Raw genomic sequence first — 23,768 nt, forward strand, 5'->3', positions numbered from 1 at the left:
CATGACTACTGTAACTCAAATGTCTGTTTTAATTATGTAATTAGTATATACTATTAGTCTCAATGTCAACACAACTCCTTAACCCTACTTAAAGAACTGAACTAAAAGTACTGAAAGTACTGAAAGCTCCGGTATTGAATTGCACAGTGAAACACTAGTTGTATACACAAGTGTCTTTAACTAATTACCTTAAAATACGTTACCTGACCCCACACCCATCTAACAGACCTGTTACTGTATGTCTTGTATTAGATGTGGCCACGTCACTTCTCAAGTATCTCATCTTATATAGTAACAAAACACATCTCCCTTCCTCCACTCTAGCCAGCCATACATATTGAAGAGTGCTGAAAGAGTCCTGCTGAAATATGAAACACTGAACGAGCGAGGGAGGAGAGAAAGGGAGACGAGAGAGAGAAAGAGAGAAAGAAAGAGAGGGCTGGGGAAGGGGAGGGGTGATGTTTGCGCAAGTTGAGCAAAGTCACCTATTGTCTGGGTTCTCAGTGTTGGCTGCACTGGCCTGCGGGGGCAAAAGGAAGTAAGAGAAGCGGAGAGAAAGAAGAAGAGATAAAGGGAGACTGAGGAAGATCCATTGGTTTGACTCAGCACAGAAGGATCTGACACTTCGCTATGGAGTTATTGAAGAACAGAACAGCTGGTTAAAGTCAACCTTCATTAGCGAGTGAACGTTTTTCTTGTCCGCGTTCACCGTTGGAGGCCGGAACTGAAGGATGTATGAGAGGAATCATGGACTACATGGTGATCTGGGGTAAAGTAGAACAACATTGTTTATCTTGAAACAGGGACTTCTAAACATTTGTAGGGTGTTTGAATCTTTGAAATGGACTGTTTTCATAGGCAGATGGCAGTGGTGAAGGTGTTCTCATAGTTTTGACTATATGCTTAATAAGCATATCTCAGATTTTATTAGTGCTTAAAGAACACAGGCCCAACTGTACAAAAACAACTGTTTTAACATTTTGCGTGTGTAAATTAACTTCTCGGGGAAAAAAAAGGGAATTGTGTGCGTGCTGAAGAAAATGCTGCTCTCAAGCTAAATTTTTTTCCTCTGTCCCTCTCCTCTTTTTTTCCTCGTGCGCTGTGTTTGTTCGGCAGCAGTTTGTGCTCGACTGAGTGTTTTGGGCTCGAGGTTTGAAAGGGGTGGTTTTGACAGTTTGGGGGCGGGGCCAGGGTCGCCTCCCTCAGCGAATGCTATTGGCTGATATCTCCAGGGTTTGTGATGGATCGCCTACCTACACGAGCCGGAGGAGGGCGAAAAAAGAAGAACAGATAGAGAGTTAGCTATGCTAGCTATGGCTATGCTAACATCCAAACAACCCGCTCTCCGGCTCTTTTTACCTGGGTTTAGTGCCTGGAGTGCGAGGAAAAAAAGCACCCTAGAGGAGAGGAGCGCACACACCATTCCCTTTTTTTTGCTTGCTAGTTTTACATTTGTGCTCACAAAAAGTTAATTAACACACAAAATGTTAAAACACGCTGATCATTTTTTTTCACCTAGTATTTTTGAGCCCCTGACTTGACATTGATGTAACACCATACAGTGGCTATACTTTTCATACTGATATAGGAATCATATTGTATTGACCGGAATTAAGAAATATATTGTGATATAAATTTTGTCCATATCGTCCAGCCCTATGGGCAGTATAATATTTTTTGTTTTGATGCACAATATTGTCACTGTGACACCAAAAAATATATATATGAATATGTGTATGAATTTTACCAGTCAGGTTGTAAGCAGCATTAAAGCCACTCCACTGAAGTAAAACGCTAAGTTAAGTGCGCTAAGTGCTAACTCTTTTGCTATTCAGAGGTGAGTATTATCGGCCTGTAGCCTGCTGCTAACTCTGGCTAGCACTGCTGGAGTTTTCAGGAGAAAAATCTGTGAGCCTTATAATTCTTATAATGTTGTGCATTGCATCATCATGCTTATTATCAGTTTAGAATCTGTTTACAAACTGGCTGTATTCCAGCTGAAAGATGTGAGCTGTACAGATTTAGGATACTTAGCTAAGGTGGCTAACTTAGCTTCAGTCTTTTCTTTATTTGTTTGTTTACCTTTCTATGTCACATGATCTACTGTGGTTTCTGTGGTCTCTATGGTTTTAATGTAATGTAGTGCTGTCAAAAAATTTCATAGAATTCAGAAATAGTGGTGGCAGTTGTTTGCAGTGTTGGGCGGCTGCTGTAAAATGTAAACACTGGATGGTAATGAGGTATAGATTTGCCAGTTCATAGAATTGTTTTTTGGTCTCCATGACATCAACCTGACCTTCACTGTTAACTGCACGTAGAGTAACTTGTGTAGTTTGTAATATAATAAACAGCCACACGTTTGGACACATCTTATTCAGTGTTTTTCATTTTACTTTACAGCTTAATGTCTTCAATATTAAATTTACAATGTTAAAAATCAAAAAGAAAGAAATAAAAAGAAATATGTCCAAACGTTTGGCTGGTACTGTAGCTTATAACTTCGTTTTTTTTTTTACTCTGTGAACAATTAGATATTAAATAATAAAGTAAACAATAATAGTAAATAATATGTAAACAAAACCTTTAAGATGCCTGCCTTGCCATTTTGTTCTTCATATGCTTTAAAAAAAGAAAGATCTACAGCTTCCTAGTGTACTAATAATATTTTGCAACCTGTGATTGCACAGAATTACCATACATTAACATTTGGCAATTGTATACTATTGAAACATATTTTTTTAAATAGTAGGGTAACCTTGCATTTTGAGAGCATAGAAGAGAAGTGTGCACAATTTGGCTTTGATTTTTTATTTTTTATTTACTATTGGTTACTGCTATTGTTTTATTATTGCTTGGCTTTTCTAAAATGTATTGTCAGTATTTTAAGTTATTATTGTGTGCTTTTTCAATTGAACTCAATCTTAAACCAGTTTTCTAAAAATATTCTAATTCACTGATCAGAATATTATACTTTTATTATGGTCAGCTACAATAATATAACAAATGGCTTCCAGTGTGGATAAAAATGGAGCCATGGTTTAATTTTAGCCAGACTGATTTGATACTGCCTTTAATGATGGCAATTAGAGGCACAGAGACTCTTACAGCAGAGAGGCTAATTAGCTAATACATCAGGCTATCCAAAGCCTTCAGCTGTAGGCAAAGACAAAAGAGTTTTACAGTGTTTTCATTTAGATTTACAGTGGCTAAACCTGGTTGTAACAAATTAGTTGAACATAATTTCCTGTAGCATTTTCTAGCTATTTTGTGTCTCCTGATAATTAGCCATCAGCCACTAGTTGAGAAAAATATTTACTTGGTATTATTCTGAAGTCCAAACATTTTATTTACGTTTTATTTATGTTGCAACTTTTAACAAGTATAAGGACAAAAGAGTTGCACTATATATTACTAATAATAGCTTGAAAATGAAAACAGTCAGATTATAATTTATATAGGTGCACAGATTTGGGAATTGTGGGCAGACACACATTTACGTGTTTTTGAAAATACTTGCATTTTCTTAGTTATTCACAGCAAATCTACTTCTTATGGGGAAATTATAACAGCAGTTTCATGTTACTTTGGCCATCATTTCTTCATTTTCATTCAAAAGCAACAGCAAAAATCCAATATGCCCTAAAAATGTCACAAGGTGACAGGGTGTCTACTGACCTTTGTCTGACAGTGTATAATCTGGAAATATAATCGCTACTGTATGAACTTCAGTGGGCAGGGCCCAGACTTACTGTAATGTTAATGAGGTCAGCCCTAGAGTCATATAGGTCAGAAAGCTTGTTGTATTTAGTTTGTGTCCTCATATGTTTGCCCACAGTTCCCTCTCTGTTCCGTCCATCACACTGTAGGATTAACTGCTGCCAGCCATTTGTGTTCAGTGTTTACACAAATGCAGCCTCCAACAGCCCAAGATGACCCGTCAACTGAGCTGGCCGGAACTTGTAATAATGGAGATCAGTGATGTAAACTAGCAGACAGACTGTAGCTCGGATTAGTGACATCTGGAATCAGACTCACATCTGCACTGAGGAGCACGGAGGGCTGGTCGTGAATGTGACAAATTGATAAAATGTTCTGCTTGCTTCTTTTGTTTTGCACCGGAGGCTAACATAGCTAGCAAGCTCTTTATAGCTAACTTTTTATATAGCTAACTAGGGCTGGGTATTGTTTAAAATGTTCGTTACATACTAAAAACAGAGGTACAATGAAAGTACTAGTACTTTTTCTTGTACTCAAATGTACACTTTTCATAATTGTACCTTTAAAGGTATATATAATACTGGTCTTTACAGGGTCAGATTTGTTCCCTCTGAAGCACAAAGTCTTTCCGAACAGCAGGAAGTAGAGATTTCTACCTTTTTAGCAGCCAAGAGGTACATTCAGTATTCTGTATCACTGTACTAATAAACAATATATATTTTTATTATCCATTTTTCATTTGAAAGCCAGACTATCTTTACTGGTACAAAAAATATTTTCACTGAAAGGTTCTCTGTTGTACTTCAATATAAGGTACAGCCCCAGTAACTCTTTTAAGTACAAATCTGTACATATTTTTCTTATTGTGTATGGGTACTAATACTATACTTTGTGTTCGGTACCCGAGCGATACTTTTTTCAATACCTTTTTTAAAAATGGTAACTAACAATTACATCAACAAAATGAAATTATGTAAGTGGTGTCTATTACTTAAAATTAATTATGATCATGATTATTTTTTATTCTGCTAGTTCCCTGTATTTTTGAGAAAGAGTGCAGTAATATTAATGTAGTGTGTTTTAGGTCAGGCAGACCAGAGCTTTTTTACTGTATTATAATATCTCAGCAGAGAGAGGCAGACAGAGCAAGTAAGACAGAGAGGGACAGACAGAACACGTGAGAGAGAGAGAGAGTGCAAGCGTTTCTGTGTGTGCTCTGCGCTTGTGTGCATCAGGTCGCTGTCGTGGTTGTTTTTTACCTCGCAGTGCTCTTCACATTTGGCGCATTTCATGCAAAATATTGCAAAAAGACACCAATTTTGTTTTTGACATTTTGGTACTTGGTAGTACCAAAGCATTTCAGTCAGTGCCTTTTTATTATCAAATTTCAATACCCAGCCCTATGCTAACTCACTATATCTATTTTTTTTTTTATCATACTAAAGAGTACTTGAGTTCTAAAGTAATCTTGAACAGATAAACCACTGCTTTCTGTATGATAGTTTTCATTCTAAACAGCTGAATGTGAATTTGTCTATCAATTTTAAATAGATGTGGCTAAAATCTTATCAAGATACAATCCAGATTCTAGTGACATGAAGCCATATTACAAGGGCTGTATGTAGCAAATGACTTCAGGCTATGAACCGATGCACAAAAATCCTTTTATGTTGGTCTTACTGGATTTCAGTGTAGCTTTCATCAGTATAGCTGATCCAAAGTTTGGACACACCTCATCTCATTGGTTTCTAAAATAATTCATAATGTGTTTTATACTTTAGATTCTTCTAAGTACCACATTTAGCTTTGGGGACAGATCTGCACACTCTTGATATTTTAATCTCAGTGTCTTTATGAAGTAGAGTCACATGGAATAGTTTTCTCAGCGTCTTGAAGGAGGAGTTCCTGGTGGTGCTGAAGAATATTTTTTTTCCCCCAAATCACCCATCTCAGCCGGGTTTAGGTCAGGGGATGGTGGAGGCCAAAATCGTTTTTTTTTGTTCACCATGTAATTCCATATGTGTTCCTTAGTTTTTTTTAATGTCTTTAATATTAATCTGTAATGCAGAAAATAAATTAAATAAACAAAATCATTGAACGGAAAGACACAAGAGACATTGAATCACCTTCCTATCACTTTAACTTTGGTCTTTAGGCTATTCAGTTAAATCAGCATCAATATAATAGACCAAAGATGAATTCATATCAGGGTTGCCAGATTGGTGGTACCACTGGGAATACAACATCAAAGGCTAAAGTCAAGTGATTGACATAACAGCTGTGGTGATGTGGGGTCAAACTGAGGTTGCCATGTTTTTGGTTGACATCCAGCCACAATACAAATGCTAAAATAGTTGAGCATCAATTAAAATGGTGACAGCTGTCAAAAGAATCGTACTGTGAGCTGGATGGGTTAGCGGTAACCCTGCCAGTGGGGGTCTGCAGTTTCTTCTACATTTGCCAAGTAAAACAGTGTGTGTGTAAGTGTGTGTATATATGTGTTTAAAGTCAGCAGCTGTTAATGGTGAACTCACTGTATGCTGCCATACCACATGAACACAAACACACACACACACACACAACTTCACACGCCATCTTGAGGACTCACAGCTGTGGCCAGATTGTGTTTGTAGACTGGGGCACGAGGCCTTTTGCCAAAACAGCTTAACCCAGCATGGTCAGCCTCACTGACCTGTGCTGATCCTAAGCTGCTGTGTGCCCACACTGCTTTAGTACTCAGAGGAAGTGTGTTAATTTTTGTTTGTTTGTTCTGTCTAAGAGAACAATAGGGATAAACAACCCACTTATATAATGTTTAACCCCTAGATGATTTTTTGTTTAAATGATTATCCTTGCCACAACACCTTTATCTCAATTCAAATCCTATTAAATTATTTTGTCCTCTACTTTTAATCACATGTCTAGTAGCTTTTCTGAACTATAAACAGCTTTTATAAGAGATCCTTCTGTCAATGAGGTAATAATTAGAGCCCATATCAAAGATTTTCAATTGTCTTTTTTTTAAAGTTCACTTTTATACTGTATATTTCGCACTATAAGGCACACTGGATTATGAGGATCATTAGGCGACACTAGTAGGGAACAGGGGTGTTGCCATGTTTTCCTTTTAATTCAGCAGGTCTCTCTGCTGGATGGTGGTGGTGGTGGGGTAACTAAGTAAACCTAAGCTATGTAAACAAAACTGTAATTCTTAAAATAAAAAAACTCTTTCTTTTAAAGTCAAACAAGTGCTTAATGTTAATCTACACAAATTTCTCTCCTGAAAATGTTTTATTTGGGTGAGTAAAACGCTTCCATTTATTTACAGTAAGCTTAGATTCACACATTTCTCCAGTACTTATGCTGTAGCATTAGCATTAGTCGCGGTTAGTGAGTAATGTTGTCCGACAGCGCTATACTGAGGAACCCTGAGTGTTCCAGTAAGTTAGGGAGATATTAGCTAGCGGTTCATCCCATGTAGCTTGTTTTAACACGGTAAACATGCAGACTACAGTTTGATATACTGGCCTCTAAACAGCGAAAGAGCTAGCGCTTACCACAGTCCAGCAGTGCTAAGCAGGGTTAGCGGCAGCCTACAAGCCAATAATACTCACCTTTGAACCGTAAAAGAGCTAGCACTTAGCGTGGGTACTGGCTAATGCTAATACTGCTCCAGTCTCGAGTCTCGGTGCTGGAGAACTAAACTGAAACTCCTGTATAACGCTGTACTTCAGCAGAGTGACTTTACTGCTCCTTACACCCTGACTGCAAAATATCCGCTAAAAACGATCTATTGCCCCTTTGTAGCGATAAGATGTGAAAGCTGTGATGACCACCAACTACAAAAAAGTGTTCCTTGTCTCTGTTGGCCACACCCCCACATTTGAGCCATCACTTCAATCCTCAGTATGTCCTTTCGGCTGTAGTTTAGAATTAGTATAGGTTGTGTAAATGGATCTTGACTAATAGGTCTCAGGGCTAAGTTTACTATAGTTAATATGTCATTAATAAAATTCAATATTATTGTTTATTTCATTCAGTAAAGAGGGTACAACTCATAAAACACTGTCATCTTACTAAGGGCTCTTAAATACTAAACTGGAATATAATTTCAGTTTATAACATTGACTTTTAAGGGGGAAGTATGGAGAGAGAGAGAGAAAGAGAGAGAGGGGGAGTGTGTGTTTGTTTCTAAAACGAACATTAATTATATAAAAGGTCAGTTCTGGGTTTTAATACTGAAGTGACAGCTGCAGATTTCACTCCATATATATCAGCCATACGATTGCATGTTGAGTTTAGGTTGGAATTTTGCTCAGTGCTTGTTATTCCTGTCACTGATACAGTGCTATTGGAGTTTCAGACACATTTTTGGCGACCCAGGCTGGTGCAAAGACCTCGTGATTATTCTCCCTTAAAAGGGAATTTGAGTTAAAAATGCGAGCAAATGGATGAGGAAAGAGTTGCACTGCTTAGACAGAGAGAAAGTGAGAGAGAGAGAGAGAGCAAAAAAGGAAAGAAATAGAGAGCATCTTTTTACTGCTTTTGTAACAGCTCTAAATCCAGCCCCATAATAACAAAATAAATAAAGTGCATTGCGAGGACAGTGTACTGCATTGCAAATGTGTGTAATAAAAACGTACAATTTTTTTTTTCTAATCCAGTTGCCAGAAACATCTCTATCCCTAACTACTTATTGTTTTCCAACCCGATAATTTAACAACCTGAGGGTACGAAGCCATAAAGTGTTTCAGGTGTTATTTTGTTCCAGTCTTTTTGTACAACAGAACGGCTCCGAGTGGTGTGCTAACACTATGATCAGAAGATCGCTGGTTTGAATCCTGTTCATGTTGCTTGCCTTTAGCTATCGTAACCCTGAGCACAATTGTAGCACAATTGTTGGCCTTGCTCTCTCTGTGTGGGTAGATGGTGCTCTCTCTCCCCACATGTATCGGATATCGCACATGTATCAGAACCGAGTCACTGCGATTTCTTGGCAATGAAAAAAGCTTGAAAAAAGGAGGAGGCATGTGCTAGTCTGTACCCTCCTGGTGTTGGGGCATTGCTAGTAATGGGGGGAGTCCGAATGAGTGGGTTGGGTAATTGGCCTTCTAAATAGGAAAGAAAATAGGATAAATTAAAAAAAAGGTGTACAAAAGAAAATGTTCATCATTGTCATTTTTTTTATTTCAAAATTTTCTTTGTTTTGTTGTCATGCCATTGCAGTGTGTGCAGCATGTCCTTCATTATCTTTTAAAGAAATGCATTGATGTCCCTGTAAAAGATGTAATTTTGAAGAAAGAATATGTTGCGCTACATGAATGAGACAACATTCCTTGATTCACCATATTGTGATAATGGTCATAACTGGTGCCATCTGGCTAGAATTGTCTGTGCAAACAGACAAATGCCTCAGGTAGAAATCACATTCACCTTCAGTGCATAAAACCCTACATGCATTATATTCCATAGGGCAGTGCAATGTTCTTTATCTTCAGTAGGTAGCAAAAGGCATGGGACACAATACAAGCAATCAATGTGTGGCTCTATACATGCTTGTCTTAGTGAGAGTAAAAGAGGTAAAAAGAGAGAGAAAGATAAACAGTGGAAATGGCAGCTTATCCAGTAAGTTAAGGCAGGATTGCCATGTAGAGAGCGAGGGAATAAAGAGAAGACGTCAAAAAACGGCTTTTGTCCTCCATCTGTAGCCATGAGGACACATTCTCTCTCTCTCTCTCTCTCTCTCTCTCTCTGCCTCTCTCACACACACATTCACTTTTTTAAAAAGAACAACCATCAAATATTACATATATACATATATATGTATATACATAATATATACAGCATCACACATACACGGAAAAAGAGAGAAAGAGAGAGAGAGAGAGAGAGAGAGAGCATACGTAAAGGCTCAGAAAGTGTGTGTTCAAGGGTCAAGAGTGATTATAGTGACCTCATATCCAATAAAAATGAGGCGGAGTCAAACTCTCACTGGAGGTTTGTGGACATCTCCACTAATCCCTTAAATCGTGACACACCCCCTCATCTCTCTTCTGCTCCTACTGTCTATCTCTCTGCTGTACAGTCAGGCTCTGTATCGCTGTACAGTCAGTGTGCTGCAGTGTTTAGAGAGGGAGCATGGCTGCTGCTCTGCTCTGAAGCAGCAGGTCACAGTCAGGCCAGAGCAGAATTAAATCTGGACACAGTCTTTCTGCTTTCAATCCGGCAGCCTGATCCCAGGACTGGATGCTTTTAAATTCCTTTTGTCTGATTGACGTTTATTGTAGCTGCTTCTGTTATATCACTGTTATATAAGTATGTCAGTTAGACACAAATTTAGGTCATCTGAGTTTGGACATTGGCATTGTTCTGCAAGAATGGCTTGAAGGACTAGTTGAAGTGGATGGTATTCCTGGTAAGTTTCTCTGCAGTTCATATTGTGTTGCAGTGGAGATAAACCATATTTAAATTCTTCATGTGTGTGTATGATGTGAGATACACCTGCAAATGCTTCTGAAGCTGTGTACGAGTGTGTGTTTGAAAATGCATATAATCTGTGTTGATGTTGGCAGGTTTTGTCTGAAAAAGAAGAAACATTATTTGATTTTTGTTTTTTACATTACATTACATTACATTTGGCAGACGCTTTTGTCCTAAGCGACTTACAATAGTCAAGTACAATGTAAAATAAGTTTAAAGGAAAAACATCTTTGGATAGGGATAAAAGGAGGTCAAAGGGAGTGAAGGAGAGGAAGAAGGAAATGAGGTTAGAAGTAGTTAGTGTGTTAGAGGTGTTAAGAGAGTAAGTGCTCTTTGAAGAGCTCTGTCTTCAGGAGTTTCTTAAAGATAGCGAGAGATTCTCCTGATCTGGTAGTGGAAGGTAGTTTGTTCCACCATTGTGGAACTCTGTATGAGAACAGTCTGGATTGCTTTGTGTGAATGTTTGGCAAAGCGAGGCGACGTTCACTGGAGGAGCGCAGCGGCCGGGAGGTAGAGTAAGCCATCAGGAGCGAGTGCAGGTAGGAAGGAGCCTGTTCTGACATCACCTTGTAGGCGATTGTAAGAGTTTTGAATTTGATGCGAGCATCAACTGGTAGCCAATGGAGCTCAATGAGCAGCGGGGTGACATGTGCCCGTTTTGGCTGGTTGAAGACCAGACGTGCTGCTGCATTCTGGATCATCTGGAGTGGTTTTACTACACAGTAATACTTATAGAGAATTTGTGTTGAAAATATGGTTTTGCTGGTATAACCAGAAGTTCAGTCTTTGAGAGATTTAATTGAAGGTGATGCTCCCTCATCCATGAGGATATGTCAGAGAGACACTGCGAAATCCGTGCAGAGATTGAGTGATCTTCAGGTGAGAACGACAGGTATAGCTGGGTGTCATCAGTAAAGCAATGGTAGGAAAATCCGTGTGAGCGGATAACCTGACCAAGAGAGGTGGTGTATATGGAGAAGAGAAGGGGTCCCAGTACCGAACCTTGGGGAACCCCAGTGGATAAGGAGCGGGCTGAGGACAGCTGTCCTTGCCACGACACCTTGAACGAGCGCCTAGTGAGGTATGATCTGAACCATGACAGCACATTATCTGCGATCCCCATGTTTGAGAGTATAGTTAGGAGGAAGTCATGGTTGACTGTGTCAAAAGCTTGTTGTTATAGCGATTGAATGTACTTACTTAGCTTCACTGGTCTATGGCATCCTTTAATGATGGGTGTAGAAGCAGGGTGCAATATGACATTCATATATAATCAAAATGGCTTAGTAGTAAGTAGTGAAAATTACAGATCATCTTTTTACATCATTAATTTATTTTGGTTGCAGTGTGATTGTGTATGGTGCAGGATAATGTACAGGTTACATGTAAGCAACTGGTCAGAACTGCTAGGAGTTTCATACCTGGCCTTGTTTTACTGAAAGTAATGCTTCATGAAAGTCATTGTAAGAACCATTAATTTTAGTCGGTTTCAGAACGTTTCTATTGACATATTCATCATAAAATTCTCACACAATGGAAATATAGAAAGCAAAGTTACGTCAAAAGCAAAAAAAAAAAAAAATTAAACATTCTATTCTTATTTTGTAAAGCAGTTATCTGCTAACTTTGATATGATTATACATCCTTTACAGAGCTAGATATCAAAATTTGATACCAAAAAGGCCCTGATCGGAATGTGTAGGTACTACCAAGTACCGAAAGATCTTAAAAAAATGGTGTGCCTATTTTTGATGCCTTGCATGAAACGCATATAAAAGTGGAGAGCGTGTGCAGCGAGGTAAAAACAACCATGATGGCGCCCTGACACACAGAAGGGGAGAGCGTGCACAGGCCATCGCTGTGCTGAAATCTCCCAGGCTTGCTCTGTCTCTTTTTCTCGCTCACTCGCGCTGTCTGTCTCTCACACGTGCTATGTATCTCTCGCTCGCTCTCATTAGCACTGCTTCTCTCTCTCCAGCTCATTCATGTTGTCTCTCTCTCTATATCTCTGTTACTGCTCTCTAATCTGAGATTATAATACAATAAAAATGATCTAGTCTGCCAGACCTTACAGTAAATATTCTAAAAAAGTATTGTATTTAGAATTTTTTCGAAAGTTCCACAAGGTAAACACTACAAACACTATGACAGTGTGTGTAAGTGTGTGTGGTGCTAATAACAGGGTTCTGTAGTGATGATTCAGTCAGACAGATGAGGAATGCCGTGGCTCACACACAGTGTCTCATTTCCATGAGCTAGCGCTGCCACTACATCAACACTGGGCGTGGATTATGTACCTGTACTGACGTAAGAATGTTTGTCTGAGTGCGTGTGTGACAGCTTTATATCTAGTGGTTAGGTTTGGATTTTAAAACACTGGTGTGGTGGTAGCAATCACATTTTTTTGTTCATAATACTTCTGACTGTAAGTTTTACTCTGGCAGTTGTTCTTTACAATGTTTTAGAGTGAGTTTACCAATAGAAAGGCTTAACATTTTTTTTACATTTTCTTTCTTTAAAAGTTCTGTAAACTTTTAGCTATATTTATCAATGTTGGTTATAATTCTTGCAAGATATATTAATAACTGACTAATTTTATTTAGTAATGAATAGACACCCATGAAATACTCTGATGATTTTAGAGAGGCACTACACCCTAAACCATATTTTTTTCATTAATAGCTGAAACGTGTTCTTTTGAAGTTGTGAAACATACCAGACCTGTTTAGTATATAATTTTAGAAACTTAAAAAAAACGCTTTTATTGCAGTCAATTCTCTCAGGTTCAACTGTGCTATAGATAGGGTTGATGTGTCCATGTACTTGGCACGTGGACGTTCAATGCTGCTTACCCCATCAGCTCTTCCCTCTGCCACGCCCCTAAACCCATACATCACCCCGTGCCTCTGCTGGACTAAATGTGTTGAAATTTTTGGATTTCAATAGAATTTGTCAGTTTATTTTTTTTATAATATGTTTCTGAGCAAAAACAGGCTTAATTTAATTGCAACAATCCAGCCAATGTTTTGTTATTTTGGCCATCAGCAATTTCAGCAAATGTAGAAAAAATAATTAATGATAAGAACCTGAAACCTCAGAGAACTCCAGCTAATCTTGTCCTCAGTAAGACACAGTAAACACTGATCTGCAAATCTGCACTGTTACAAATGAAAGATGTTGCTGATTAAAACGATTACTGTTGCTTCTTAATATTATTGAATGTTTCTCTTTGTTCTTATTTTATATTTGCCCCTAAAATGACTGCTAGCCCATAGTAGCTAATCTAGCTTGTTAATTGTCTTACACATAATTCTACTTCTTACTTTCAGACCAGGTTAAAGTGAAAAAAGTAACATTTCTGGGAACCTGTAGCATATGTTGGCACTGATAAATGTGGATAACATTGCAGCTAATGGTTAAAGTAAAAAAAAACTTTAATAATATTAGGCAAACCTTATGCTACAGTAAGACTGAGTAAAACATAAACCTTTAGTTTAAGCTACAACTTTTTTTATTAGATATTTTTACAGTGTACATTTTACTAAGAGGACATGGAAAAATATTTTGTACACACAAAAGTGTATGAATTGTTGGATGTCTGGTTTCTTACAACTTTACAATTTTACTCTTACAATTGGAGTTTTTGATTTTTGATCAAGCTTTAACAGCAACTAAAACAATTTTTTCCATTTTGTCATGATGTTAGTGGCTATTGTTTTTAGTTACTCAAAGCTGCAATCTGTTGTATTCACAGAATCTTTGATACTGAAACCAGTGCCCAAAGCAGAGGTAACTGAGTGTATGGAAGTGATTGTAAATATGCGTGACTAACTGACTCCTTATCACAAACAAAAAGGCTGGTGGGAGGCCTGCCGGAGTCTGGCTAGTCCCTAATGACTTGTTTTCCCTTTAATCTTCAGTTTAAGTCATGCTAGCCCCCCTTGGGTTTATTATACCTCCTGCTAGTGAGCCTCTGAGCTATCCCGGTATTAAAGACACACTCTGCGTAGTGTGTTTAAAACCACGTCACGCCGCACTGCTAGCCCTGCTTTTGCCAAAAAGAAGGATTTTCCCTGTCTACAAGCGCATTAGGAGTCTGGCCCGACATGTTGTGACATATCCCCTCTCTGTCTTTTTAACCCTGTATAACCTATTATTCACTCAGTACTAGATATAATTCAGTAACTGCTATGAAATGTTCAGCAACCACTACAAACTATCCACTGTGTTATATAGTGGTCACTATGAACTGTGTAGTATTAACTGCATTACAATAATATATGTACTTTAAACTATTTAATATCCACTATGAACTATTCAGTATCCATTACAAACTCTTCAGTATCTACCATAAACCATATTCTCTCCACTACAATGCGTTCATTATCAACGGTGTATATTTCACTATCTACTGTTAATTATTCATTATATATTATTCAGTGTCTACTATGAGCTATTCAGTATCCACTGTGAATTTTCTGTCTCTATTAAGAACTATTCTTTATTTACTATGAAATATTCTCTATCCACTGTGTTATTCAGTGTTGACAATTAACTGTGCAGAATTTACTGTTTTATTAAATATTTACTAACTATTAGGTATTCAGTATGAACTATTTCATATCCAATATGAATAACTCTGTATCCACTATAAACTGTTTAGTATCCAATATAAACTTTATAATATCCACTATGAACTATTCCATATCCAGTATGAACAATTATGTTTCCACTATAAACTGTTCAGTATCTATTAAAACCTATACAGTATCCAATATGAGCTATTCTGTATACACTATGCATTATTCTGTTTCCACTATGGATTATTCTGTATCCACTATAAACTATTCTGTATCCACTATGAAGAATTCTGTATCCCTTGTACTCTGTTCTGCATCCACTATGTACTATTCTGTGAATTATCCAGTATCTATTATTCAGTAACCACTATGAACTTATTGTATTATTGTATTATTTAGTTTTCACTATGTTATTTAATAGCCCCTGTGTTATTCAGTATCCATTATGAACTGTTAAGTATGTACTTTGTTATTCAGAATCCACCATTAATTGTTCAGTATCTACTGAATTATGTAGTACCTACTATAATTTATTCAGCAACCACTATAAATGATCCACTACGTGTTTTTCAGTATCGAGTCGGATTTAATTACAGGCCTTTAGATTTAAAGATTAAAGAGGTATAATTGTGGAGTATTTCGTTTTAAATGTACAATATATTTTAATATAAATGTGTTTATAATTAACCAATGATTGTTTTTTGTGTGTTTTTTTAAGCCAGATTATTGTTTCTTTTTTTTGTATTTAATAACTCTGAAAATTACCTCTGATTTGATGTTTGTCAGAAAATACCCTGCAGGAAATGTCTTCCCAACTAATGTAAATCCTTATAATTATGGAATAATTAAGTTATCATGTTTCTGAAATTCCTTCCCGTTTTTCCCATTGCTACACAGAAAGTCTCACACTGAGCTGAGAGCAGTTGGCTTAAAGGTGTTCCCATGTTGCCATGTCCTGACAAATCCCTGTTTTTTCTCTGCAGGAAGATATGTGTGCACTGCAAGTGTGTGCGTGAGGAACATGCGGTGCGCGCTGTGCCCGGTCAGCTCGAGAGGATGATGATGAAACTGGTGTCCGACTTCCAGAGGCACTCGATTTCGGACGACGACTCGGGCTGCGCCTCAGAGGAGTACGCCTGGGTCCCACCCGGCCTCAAGCCTGAACAGGTAAACAAACCTGCATAAATATGGCGTATCACTGCACTTGCCCACCCAAACCACTGTACCATACTTCAGTATAATTAGACAGATGAACTTATGCAGCCTGATTGGGTGATCTTAGGGAAAACTTCCACAGACAAGCAGTCCATACCCTATCCATGATATTTTTGGTTGCCCCTCGTGTCTTGGTGTACAAAGAGAACTGAAACCAGACGTCTGGATGATGCTAGAAACTGTGTTTGAACACAGAAAGGTTGAACACAGTCATCCTGAGTCAGAATTCATCCCTCTAATCACACAGATAAATTCACTGCTGTGTTTTTGCTGTTGATGTGTTGAGCAGACCATGTGGTTATTTAAAAACACAACTAGAGGCACCTAGCTGTTAAATGCAATTTCTCCATATGACTCACTTTAAATGACAAATGTTTGTAAGTGCCCGGGATGGTCTTAATTCATGTGATCTTGTAGGGCTGCAACTAATGATTGTTTTGGTTGTTTGCTATTTTGTTTACAATTTTTCCCCCCCCAATATTTCTGCCATCCCCTCAATCGCTGCTTCTACCAGCATGGCTCCTATTTCTATTCATGTTTTCCAAACCTGCTTAAGTCTGCACACTTTTGAATGTGATGATAGATGAAACTTGAATATAAAATTAGGCTTAATTGCATAATCCAGTGTTTCTTAAACAAGACCATGTACCAAATATAATTTCCGAGTACCACCTACTGTAGTTAAAGGGTGTGTTGCTCACTTTTGCAATTGGTAGATTATTGACTGTAGTTGTATGGTCAGTGCAGTGTGCCTACTGAGACATCTCAGAAAACTTGAGAAAAAGGGAAATAACAGAAGAGCTTCTCCTTGAACCCAGTGTTAACTAATCAGCTACTGTATTAATTCTAATGCAGGAACTGTTAAGTAATTATGGAGTTTTACATGGTTCTACAGTAGGGCCTGTAAAAATGAATAGTAATAATTATATAAATAAAGAACTGAAGTGTGGGCTTACACACTGAAAAGTTTTAAGATCTAATCCTCATCAGATTTGTGCATGCATTGTGCAAATTATCTGAGGGATGTTTAGGGTAGCACCAGTGGTACAAGTACCTCAGTTTGAGAACCACTGGCATAATCATATGTATTGGTGTTAACGAAGTGAGTACACTTTTCTTTGCTAGTACAAACAGGGACAAATGAGAATACGTCGGTTATATGAAAGTCTCATGTAGTAGAGAAGACTATTTGGGGAGCAATAGCTCATTATCATTTAAACCATGCCTTAGACATTTTATTAAGAACCCAGGGAAATGTAACTTGTGCAGAAGGTGTACATCATCAGTAGTACAAAAGCATAATGTTTAAATAAGGATATGTTATTAAGTGAAATTAACTAAGTGAAAAGATATAATACAAGAAACAGTGAGTAAGATTTGGGGATTAATTTAGAGACCTCTCTGGTGAGAATGTGTAATGGCACAGATAATGTATAAAGGCCAATTTATACTTATAATTTATGCCATAGCCTATGCCGTAGCTTGACGTGCACCTCCCTAGAAATGTAACAATGCGACGGAGACAGCCACAGCTGTGACTGGTCCACCAGCCCTCGTGTTCCCACCCACACATTCCTGCCGTAGGTTTGATGCAGACGTATAAATTGGCTTTAAGAGAGTTTTATTGTTAATGTAAAAAAAATGCAATGTAAATAATTCTCTGTGTTAAAGTATACTGTATATATTTTTAAATGTTTCATCCAGCAACCCTACCATATTAGATGTTGTAGGTTTGGAAACGTCAAGACATTGATACCATTAGTAAGAATAATTTGCTTCCTCCCAACGTAGTAATACTATGTTGTATTAATGTACTACATGTGCCTTCCTTCATTAAAACAGACCCACTTCCACACATGGCTGTGGAACCAAGACTGGTTAATTTTTAAAAAAACTGCTATTGTACAGTTTGTACTGGGCAGCGGGTGCCTAGCAGCAGCTAAAAGCTGTGGTAACTGAGCCAGCGAGTGTGTATTGTCTATTGTGAGTTCACTGGGAGCTTGCATTTCTCTTTACGGAGGAGGAAGCAGAGAGAACTCAGGTTACACTTTACTGAACACTGGACTGAATCTCATTACACAACAGCTCTCTCTTTCACCCACACCCCACTTATAACCCTGCTTTTAATAATGAAGAGTTTTTGTGTGTTTGTTCGTTTCTATGTATACACACCATAAGTCTCCCCTTGTCTTTGTGTCTGCAGGTGTATCAGTACTTCAGCTGTATTCCTGAGGATAAGGTGCCTTACGTGAACAGCCCGGGAGAGCGATATCGCATTAAACAGCTTCTACACCAGCTTCCGGCTCACGACAGTGAGGTCTGAGGCCTTCACACTCACTATTATAGCCTTGTACCCCCAAATGATATCAGTTAGTCAGGACATATTTGGTTGTTTCTTAGCTTTGTATACTGGGAAGTGTTAAACTAATACTAACTAAACCTAGTTTTAAACTGCGTAAAGTTATCTGACACTCTGTGAATCTATAAATCTACAGTCTATTAATATCACAGGGATAACTTAGGTTCCAGGCAACTGATACTACTGTTGTAAGTATGTGACATACTTACTACTTTTATAGGTAACAGTATGACATAGTGTGTCAGTGTGTAGTTAGTTGTATCAGCTTCTGTTACTATTACTAGCTTTATTAACCTCTTTCTCTGAATTTTTTCCCCCTGAACAAACACACAAGCTTGTTCAAAGCATATGTCGGATCAGTTAGCTCTTAATATATAAAATTTTAGATACATATACATTTTAGATTGTTTTGATAGATTGTGCTCATTACAAGTTTAACAACATCAGTGATGCATCACTATATTGAAACTTGAATACTATAAGGCACACTTAAAATCCTTAAATTTTTCCAAAAATGGTCAGTGCGCCCAAATAATCCAGTGTGCCTTATAAATAAATTTTACCATTTAAGTTGTAGGTAGCAGAAAAGCCAATCTGCTGAAGTGCAGCAGTATACAGGAGTTTAGTTTAGTTCCGCTAGCAGCAGCTAGCGATTAGCTACTAATGGTAATGCTCCAGCTTTAGTGTAAATCTGGAACTCTAAGCTTACTGTAAATAAACGCTTAACTCATACAAATAAACGTTTTTCATGAGAAAAATCTGTAGATATACATTGAGTGCTCGTTTTAAATGTTTTTTTTTTTTAAGAATTACAGTTCATTCTTAAATATATATATATATAAAAATAGACCAGAAAATAGACATTTATTGATAGTACGCCTTATGATCCGATGCACCTTATAGTGCAAAAATTTGGTAGGTGATTTCTTTAAGAGGCATGTTGATAAAAAATGTTTTTGGTTTTGGTTTTTTTTTTAAGCAGTGGATGTCATTTATTTGAATTCATTGTAACTAGCGTACATATAATGGTTTGTACAAAATCACTAAATCCACCTTTAATAGCAAAAAACTTGAGTACAGAGGCTCTTGGCTTTTGACTACTTTTAGGGTAAAAAGGAAGTCAAAGAAGGCCAGTCTGTCTGCTTGTATTCCACAGCCCAAACCACCCTTTTGTTTTTGGTGTGAGACTGTGTTGTGAACGTGTGTAACTTCCCTTGTTTAACATTGTATGTCTGTCTGTGTGTTTTTTTTGTCTGTGCTGTGCAGCCCCAATACTGTAACTCCCTGGACGACGAAGAGAAAAAGGAGCTGAGGCTGTTCAGCCAGCAGAGGAAGAGAGAAAACCTGGGCCGTGGCATCGTCCGCCTCTTCCCTGTCACCATGACCGGAGCCATTTGCCAGCAGGTAAAGCAAAACAAAAGCAAAGTAAAGCAGCAGATCAAGACATTTTTAGTGTCTCAGCTTGGTCTGAAGTAGGGAATGATTTAGGAATGCAGATTTAGGGCCTCATATGGAAAACATAAAGCTGCGTGCATCCAGGCACCCCTCAGCTACAGCATTTGAAGTGTTGTGCCACGTCCCAGCGCTCTGAACGCACCCTGGCTGATGAATGCTTGTTGAGAGGGTGTGTCGGAGGCTGGGAGCGACACTTTGTTTCATCTAGCCTTGATTTATGGAGCTGCCGAACAGATGTGGCTTTGCCTGCTACTCACCCAGCTGAACAGAGTAATCCCGGAACAACTGTCTAATTCGAATGGGCATTAAAGTTGCCTTTTGACCTGATTTGACCTTTCAGATTTGTTTGTGAAAATGTAGATTGATAAGCGTTGTGTAGGTTGAGTGACTTTATAGGCCTGATTTAGCGAAGTGAAGTCATTGAATGTTGCTATGTGTTTACATGCTAAAAACTCATTTTACAGGAATGGCGAGTGACGAGATGAGTCACTAAAGCCGTTTGGGGGGTTCTGTGAATTAAGTTACAGTTCAAAATTAAAGCAAAACAATTTTCTTTTTTTTCTGGTTTAAAATTAGGAAGAAATTTCCTAGTTGTAAGGGTGTAACTGTTGACAAATCAAAGTATTACGATATTGTGCTTTGCATTATTGTAGCAATTTAAAAAATAATTGTAACAAAACCAAATCAATTTTCTTTAGTGTGCAAATATGGGTGGCAGACAGTGGTTACTAATGTATTGTGTTCAAATCCTGACCACTAGATGGCACTAGATTTTGCTCTGTCTTCAGATTCTACTGTTCTGATTGGATAGAAAGTAAACTATAGTTTTACTCTGATTTGACAATTTGATAGTAAAATAAATGCTAAAATGTGCATATTGCTTTAGTATTGCAGTATACTGTGGTATTTTGAATTATAACCGCAATATTGTGATTTTTATCATATTACTAAGTTCATATTTATATACAGCTCTACCTAGCAGAAGTTTATTTAAAATGGTTCAGTAAAAAATTAAGTGACACAAACATGAAAGTGCAGTGGAGACAGACTTTGCCACAACACCAGTTTGAGAAAAATGCCTTCAATTCAATTCAACTTTATTGTCATTATACTGAGACTGGGTTCTAAAGTACAATAAAACACTGTTAGGCTAGATCACCATTGCAGTCATAGAAGGACATTAGTGCAAAGACAGATATTAGATATGCATTAATGCAAGACAAAACACAGGGTGGCATGGACAATAAGTACAAAAGCTCAAGACAATAAATGCAATAAATACAGTATGTACTTGTGTACTTGTGAGGAAGGTGAAGTTAGTATTAGCTGTAAAGCTGCTATTATCAAGGTCCAATTATAAATGGCTACGGAGCTACAAGGAAATAGTGTATAGCTTAAGAGTAATAAGTTGTAGTACACAGTACCCTAAGGCACTTGGGGAATCATAATACCTGGATATGGTTTAAAAAATGATTTGGACATGTATTTACTCAATTTTTTTAGAGGAGTATTGTCTTCTAGGGAACCCAAGCCTAGTCTTGGACTATACAGCATTTTTAATGGAGATTTTCCATTGAAAATAAAATATAGTCTATGACTAGACTTAATCTCTGTCTGAGAAATTGATCCCATATGTTTATTTGCAGCTTTAGCCTCATAATTCCAGTGATAAACTGAATGGCATATATGAATGCAGCTTGCACCAGTGGTGGTGTTTCCTAAATAAAAAGGTATTTCAGCTCAGAAAGATGTGAGCTATAGATGCTTGTTTAGAGTGATGTTTGAAAAGCAAGTGCAGGTTAATTGTGGGTATTTAATTTCTGTCTTTGTGATTTCTGTCTGTGTGATTTCTGTCTATGTGAAAATCACAACATGAAACTACATTTTTAATAGGAACCCCTATATATTGTCTCTCTGTCTCTCCTGCAGTGTGGTAGGCAGATCTGCGGGGGTGATATTGCGGTGTTTGCATCCCGGGCCGGACATGGCACCTGCTGGCATCCGCAGTGCTTCCAGTGTGCAACCTGCAGCGAGCTGCTTGTGGACCTTATCTACTTCTACCAGGACAGTCACATCTACTGCGGGCGGCACCACGCTGAGCGCATTAAGCCCCGCTGCCAGGCCTGCGATGAGGTCAGCACAATTTTCACTTTTAAAGAGATCAGACTTTCTCCATTTATTTTTCTGCCATGGCGCAAAGTGAACACGGCTACTTGCCAAAAGGAACCCGATTTACAGAGCATACAGGAATGTACTTGAGGCCCTCAGCACTTTAGTGTTAACCAGTACAACAAACCTGATAAATCAACTGTTATAGTAACAAAACTACAAAATTGGCCATGAGACATATAAAGTGTGTATTTATTTATTTTATTGTATTTTATTTTTGAACAAGTATCTCTAGAATGTCAGCATTACATGAAAGATACAATTCTTCTGTATTTTCATTTTTCATTTGGAGGATTGTTTTTGGTTAATTCACAGTGAAACTGACAGATTTTAATTATGTAAAACTGTGAAAAACAAGAAAAATGAAGATACAAGGATTTTGTATGACCGCGACTAATATATAACTCTGGGAAAAAATAAGAGACCACTTAAAATGAGGAGTTTCTTTGATTTTACCAAATTGTAATATAATCAAGAGGAAGATGGGTGATTACAAGCCATCAAACCAAGCTAAAAGTTATCCAAAAGCAGTGTGTAAGACTGGTGGAGGAGAATATGCCAAGATGCATGAAAACTGTGATAAAAAAAAAACTTTTCTGAAAAGTTCTGAAAGCTCTGCATCTTTTTTGTTATTTCAGCCATTTCTAATTTTCTGCAAAGAAATGCTCTAAAGGAATATTTTTATTTGGAATTTGCGAGAAATGTTGTCTGTAGTTTAAAGAATAAAACAACATTGCTTATTTTACTCAAACATATACCTATAAATAACAAAATCAGATAAACTGAAGTAGTCTCTTTTTTCCAGAGCTGTATATTAACTAGTGTGAATTAATAATTAGTTGAAACATTACTAAATCATTTAACAATGTTTTTTACTGTCATAAGTATTGTTTTTTGTGGCCCTTATTGTATAGCGTTACAAAATCCTATAATGTCTAAATATTTGTGGCCCCTTTAAGTTACCTCAGTGGCCACAAGAGGGCAGCAATTCCTTCACTTGACTTCTGCTGTCAGAGAAACTTGTTATCCACCACATTTCAGTCCTGTTGTTACTTAAATCTACTCAGTCACCTAAAACACCCTCAAATCAGAAAACCAGAGTCACTGAACCACAGACACTGACCCTCTTCCTCTCTCCCTCTCATGGTGTTAAGGTTATTCTAGCTGATGAGTGTACGGAGGCAGAGGGCCGCCACTGGCACATGAGGCACTTCTGCTGTTTTGAGTGTGAGACGGCACTGGGCGGTCAGCGCTACATCATGAGAGAGAGCCGGCCGTACTGCTGCACCTGCTACGAATCATTCTACGCTGAGTACTGTGACACATGTGGAGAGCATATTGGTAAGACTTCTTAACTCATACATACAATAAAAGACCCAGCAAAATTACACTTTTTTATATTGTAAAGCAATAGGCATTTTTGGTGCCTGTGGTCTCTATATCTGCAGAATCTGATGTGAATTAGTATAATTATCTGTTAAAATTATCATAATGAATTTTGTTATTATGATAAACATTGTGCTTTGTTTTCGATGATTGTACAAATGAACACTTACAACTAGACATATCTTTATAAACAACTGAAGCAGCACTTTTGTCTCATTTTTGCAAAATCTTTTACATATTATTTATCTGCCTCACATACTCACATACCTCTTGCACTTCAAGTGACCATTCTGTGTTCAAAAATGCATGTGTAGTTTACAAATTCTACTTTCCACCTGCAAGGAATGCCCATTATCAAGAAATATCCATTATCACTGCTTTTTAAGTAGGAGTGGGTATCACCCCTG

General features: G+C 37.7%; 1 protein-coding gene across 2 annotated transcripts in view; it reads left to right on the forward strand.

Moving 5' to 3' along the window:
- The window catches only part of prickle3 (prickle homolog 3), a 64,585-nt gene that overhangs the window by 31,934 nt on the left and 8,883 nt on the right, over window positions 1-23,768 (forward strand). Inside the window, exons 1-6 of one of the 2 annotated variants that reach the window (XM_049485903.1) lie at window positions 514-769; window positions 15,761-15,944; window positions 18,196-18,309; window positions 19,618-19,755; window positions 21,736-21,939; window positions 23,130-23,316. In XM_049485903.1, coding sequence (XP_049341860.1) covers window positions 732-769; window positions 15,761-15,944; window positions 18,196-18,309; window positions 19,618-19,755; window positions 21,736-21,939; window positions 23,130-23,316 — 865 coding nt within the window. In that variant the 5' untranslated portion in view covers window positions 514-731. Of the gene's footprint in view, window positions 1-513; window positions 770-15,760; window positions 15,945-18,195; window positions 18,310-19,617; window positions 19,756-21,735; window positions 21,940-23,129; window positions 23,317-23,768 lie in introns of those variants that run through there. The other variant, XM_007238032.4, reaches the window with a different exon arrangement.

This window comes from Astyanax mexicanus, chromosome 12 (assembly GCF_023375975.1).
Source record: "Astyanax mexicanus isolate ESR-SI-001 chromosome 12, AstMex3_surface, whole genome shotgun sequence".
Classification (NCBI taxonomy): domain Eukaryota; kingdom Metazoa; phylum Chordata; class Actinopteri; order Characiformes; family Acestrorhamphidae; genus Astyanax; species Astyanax mexicanus.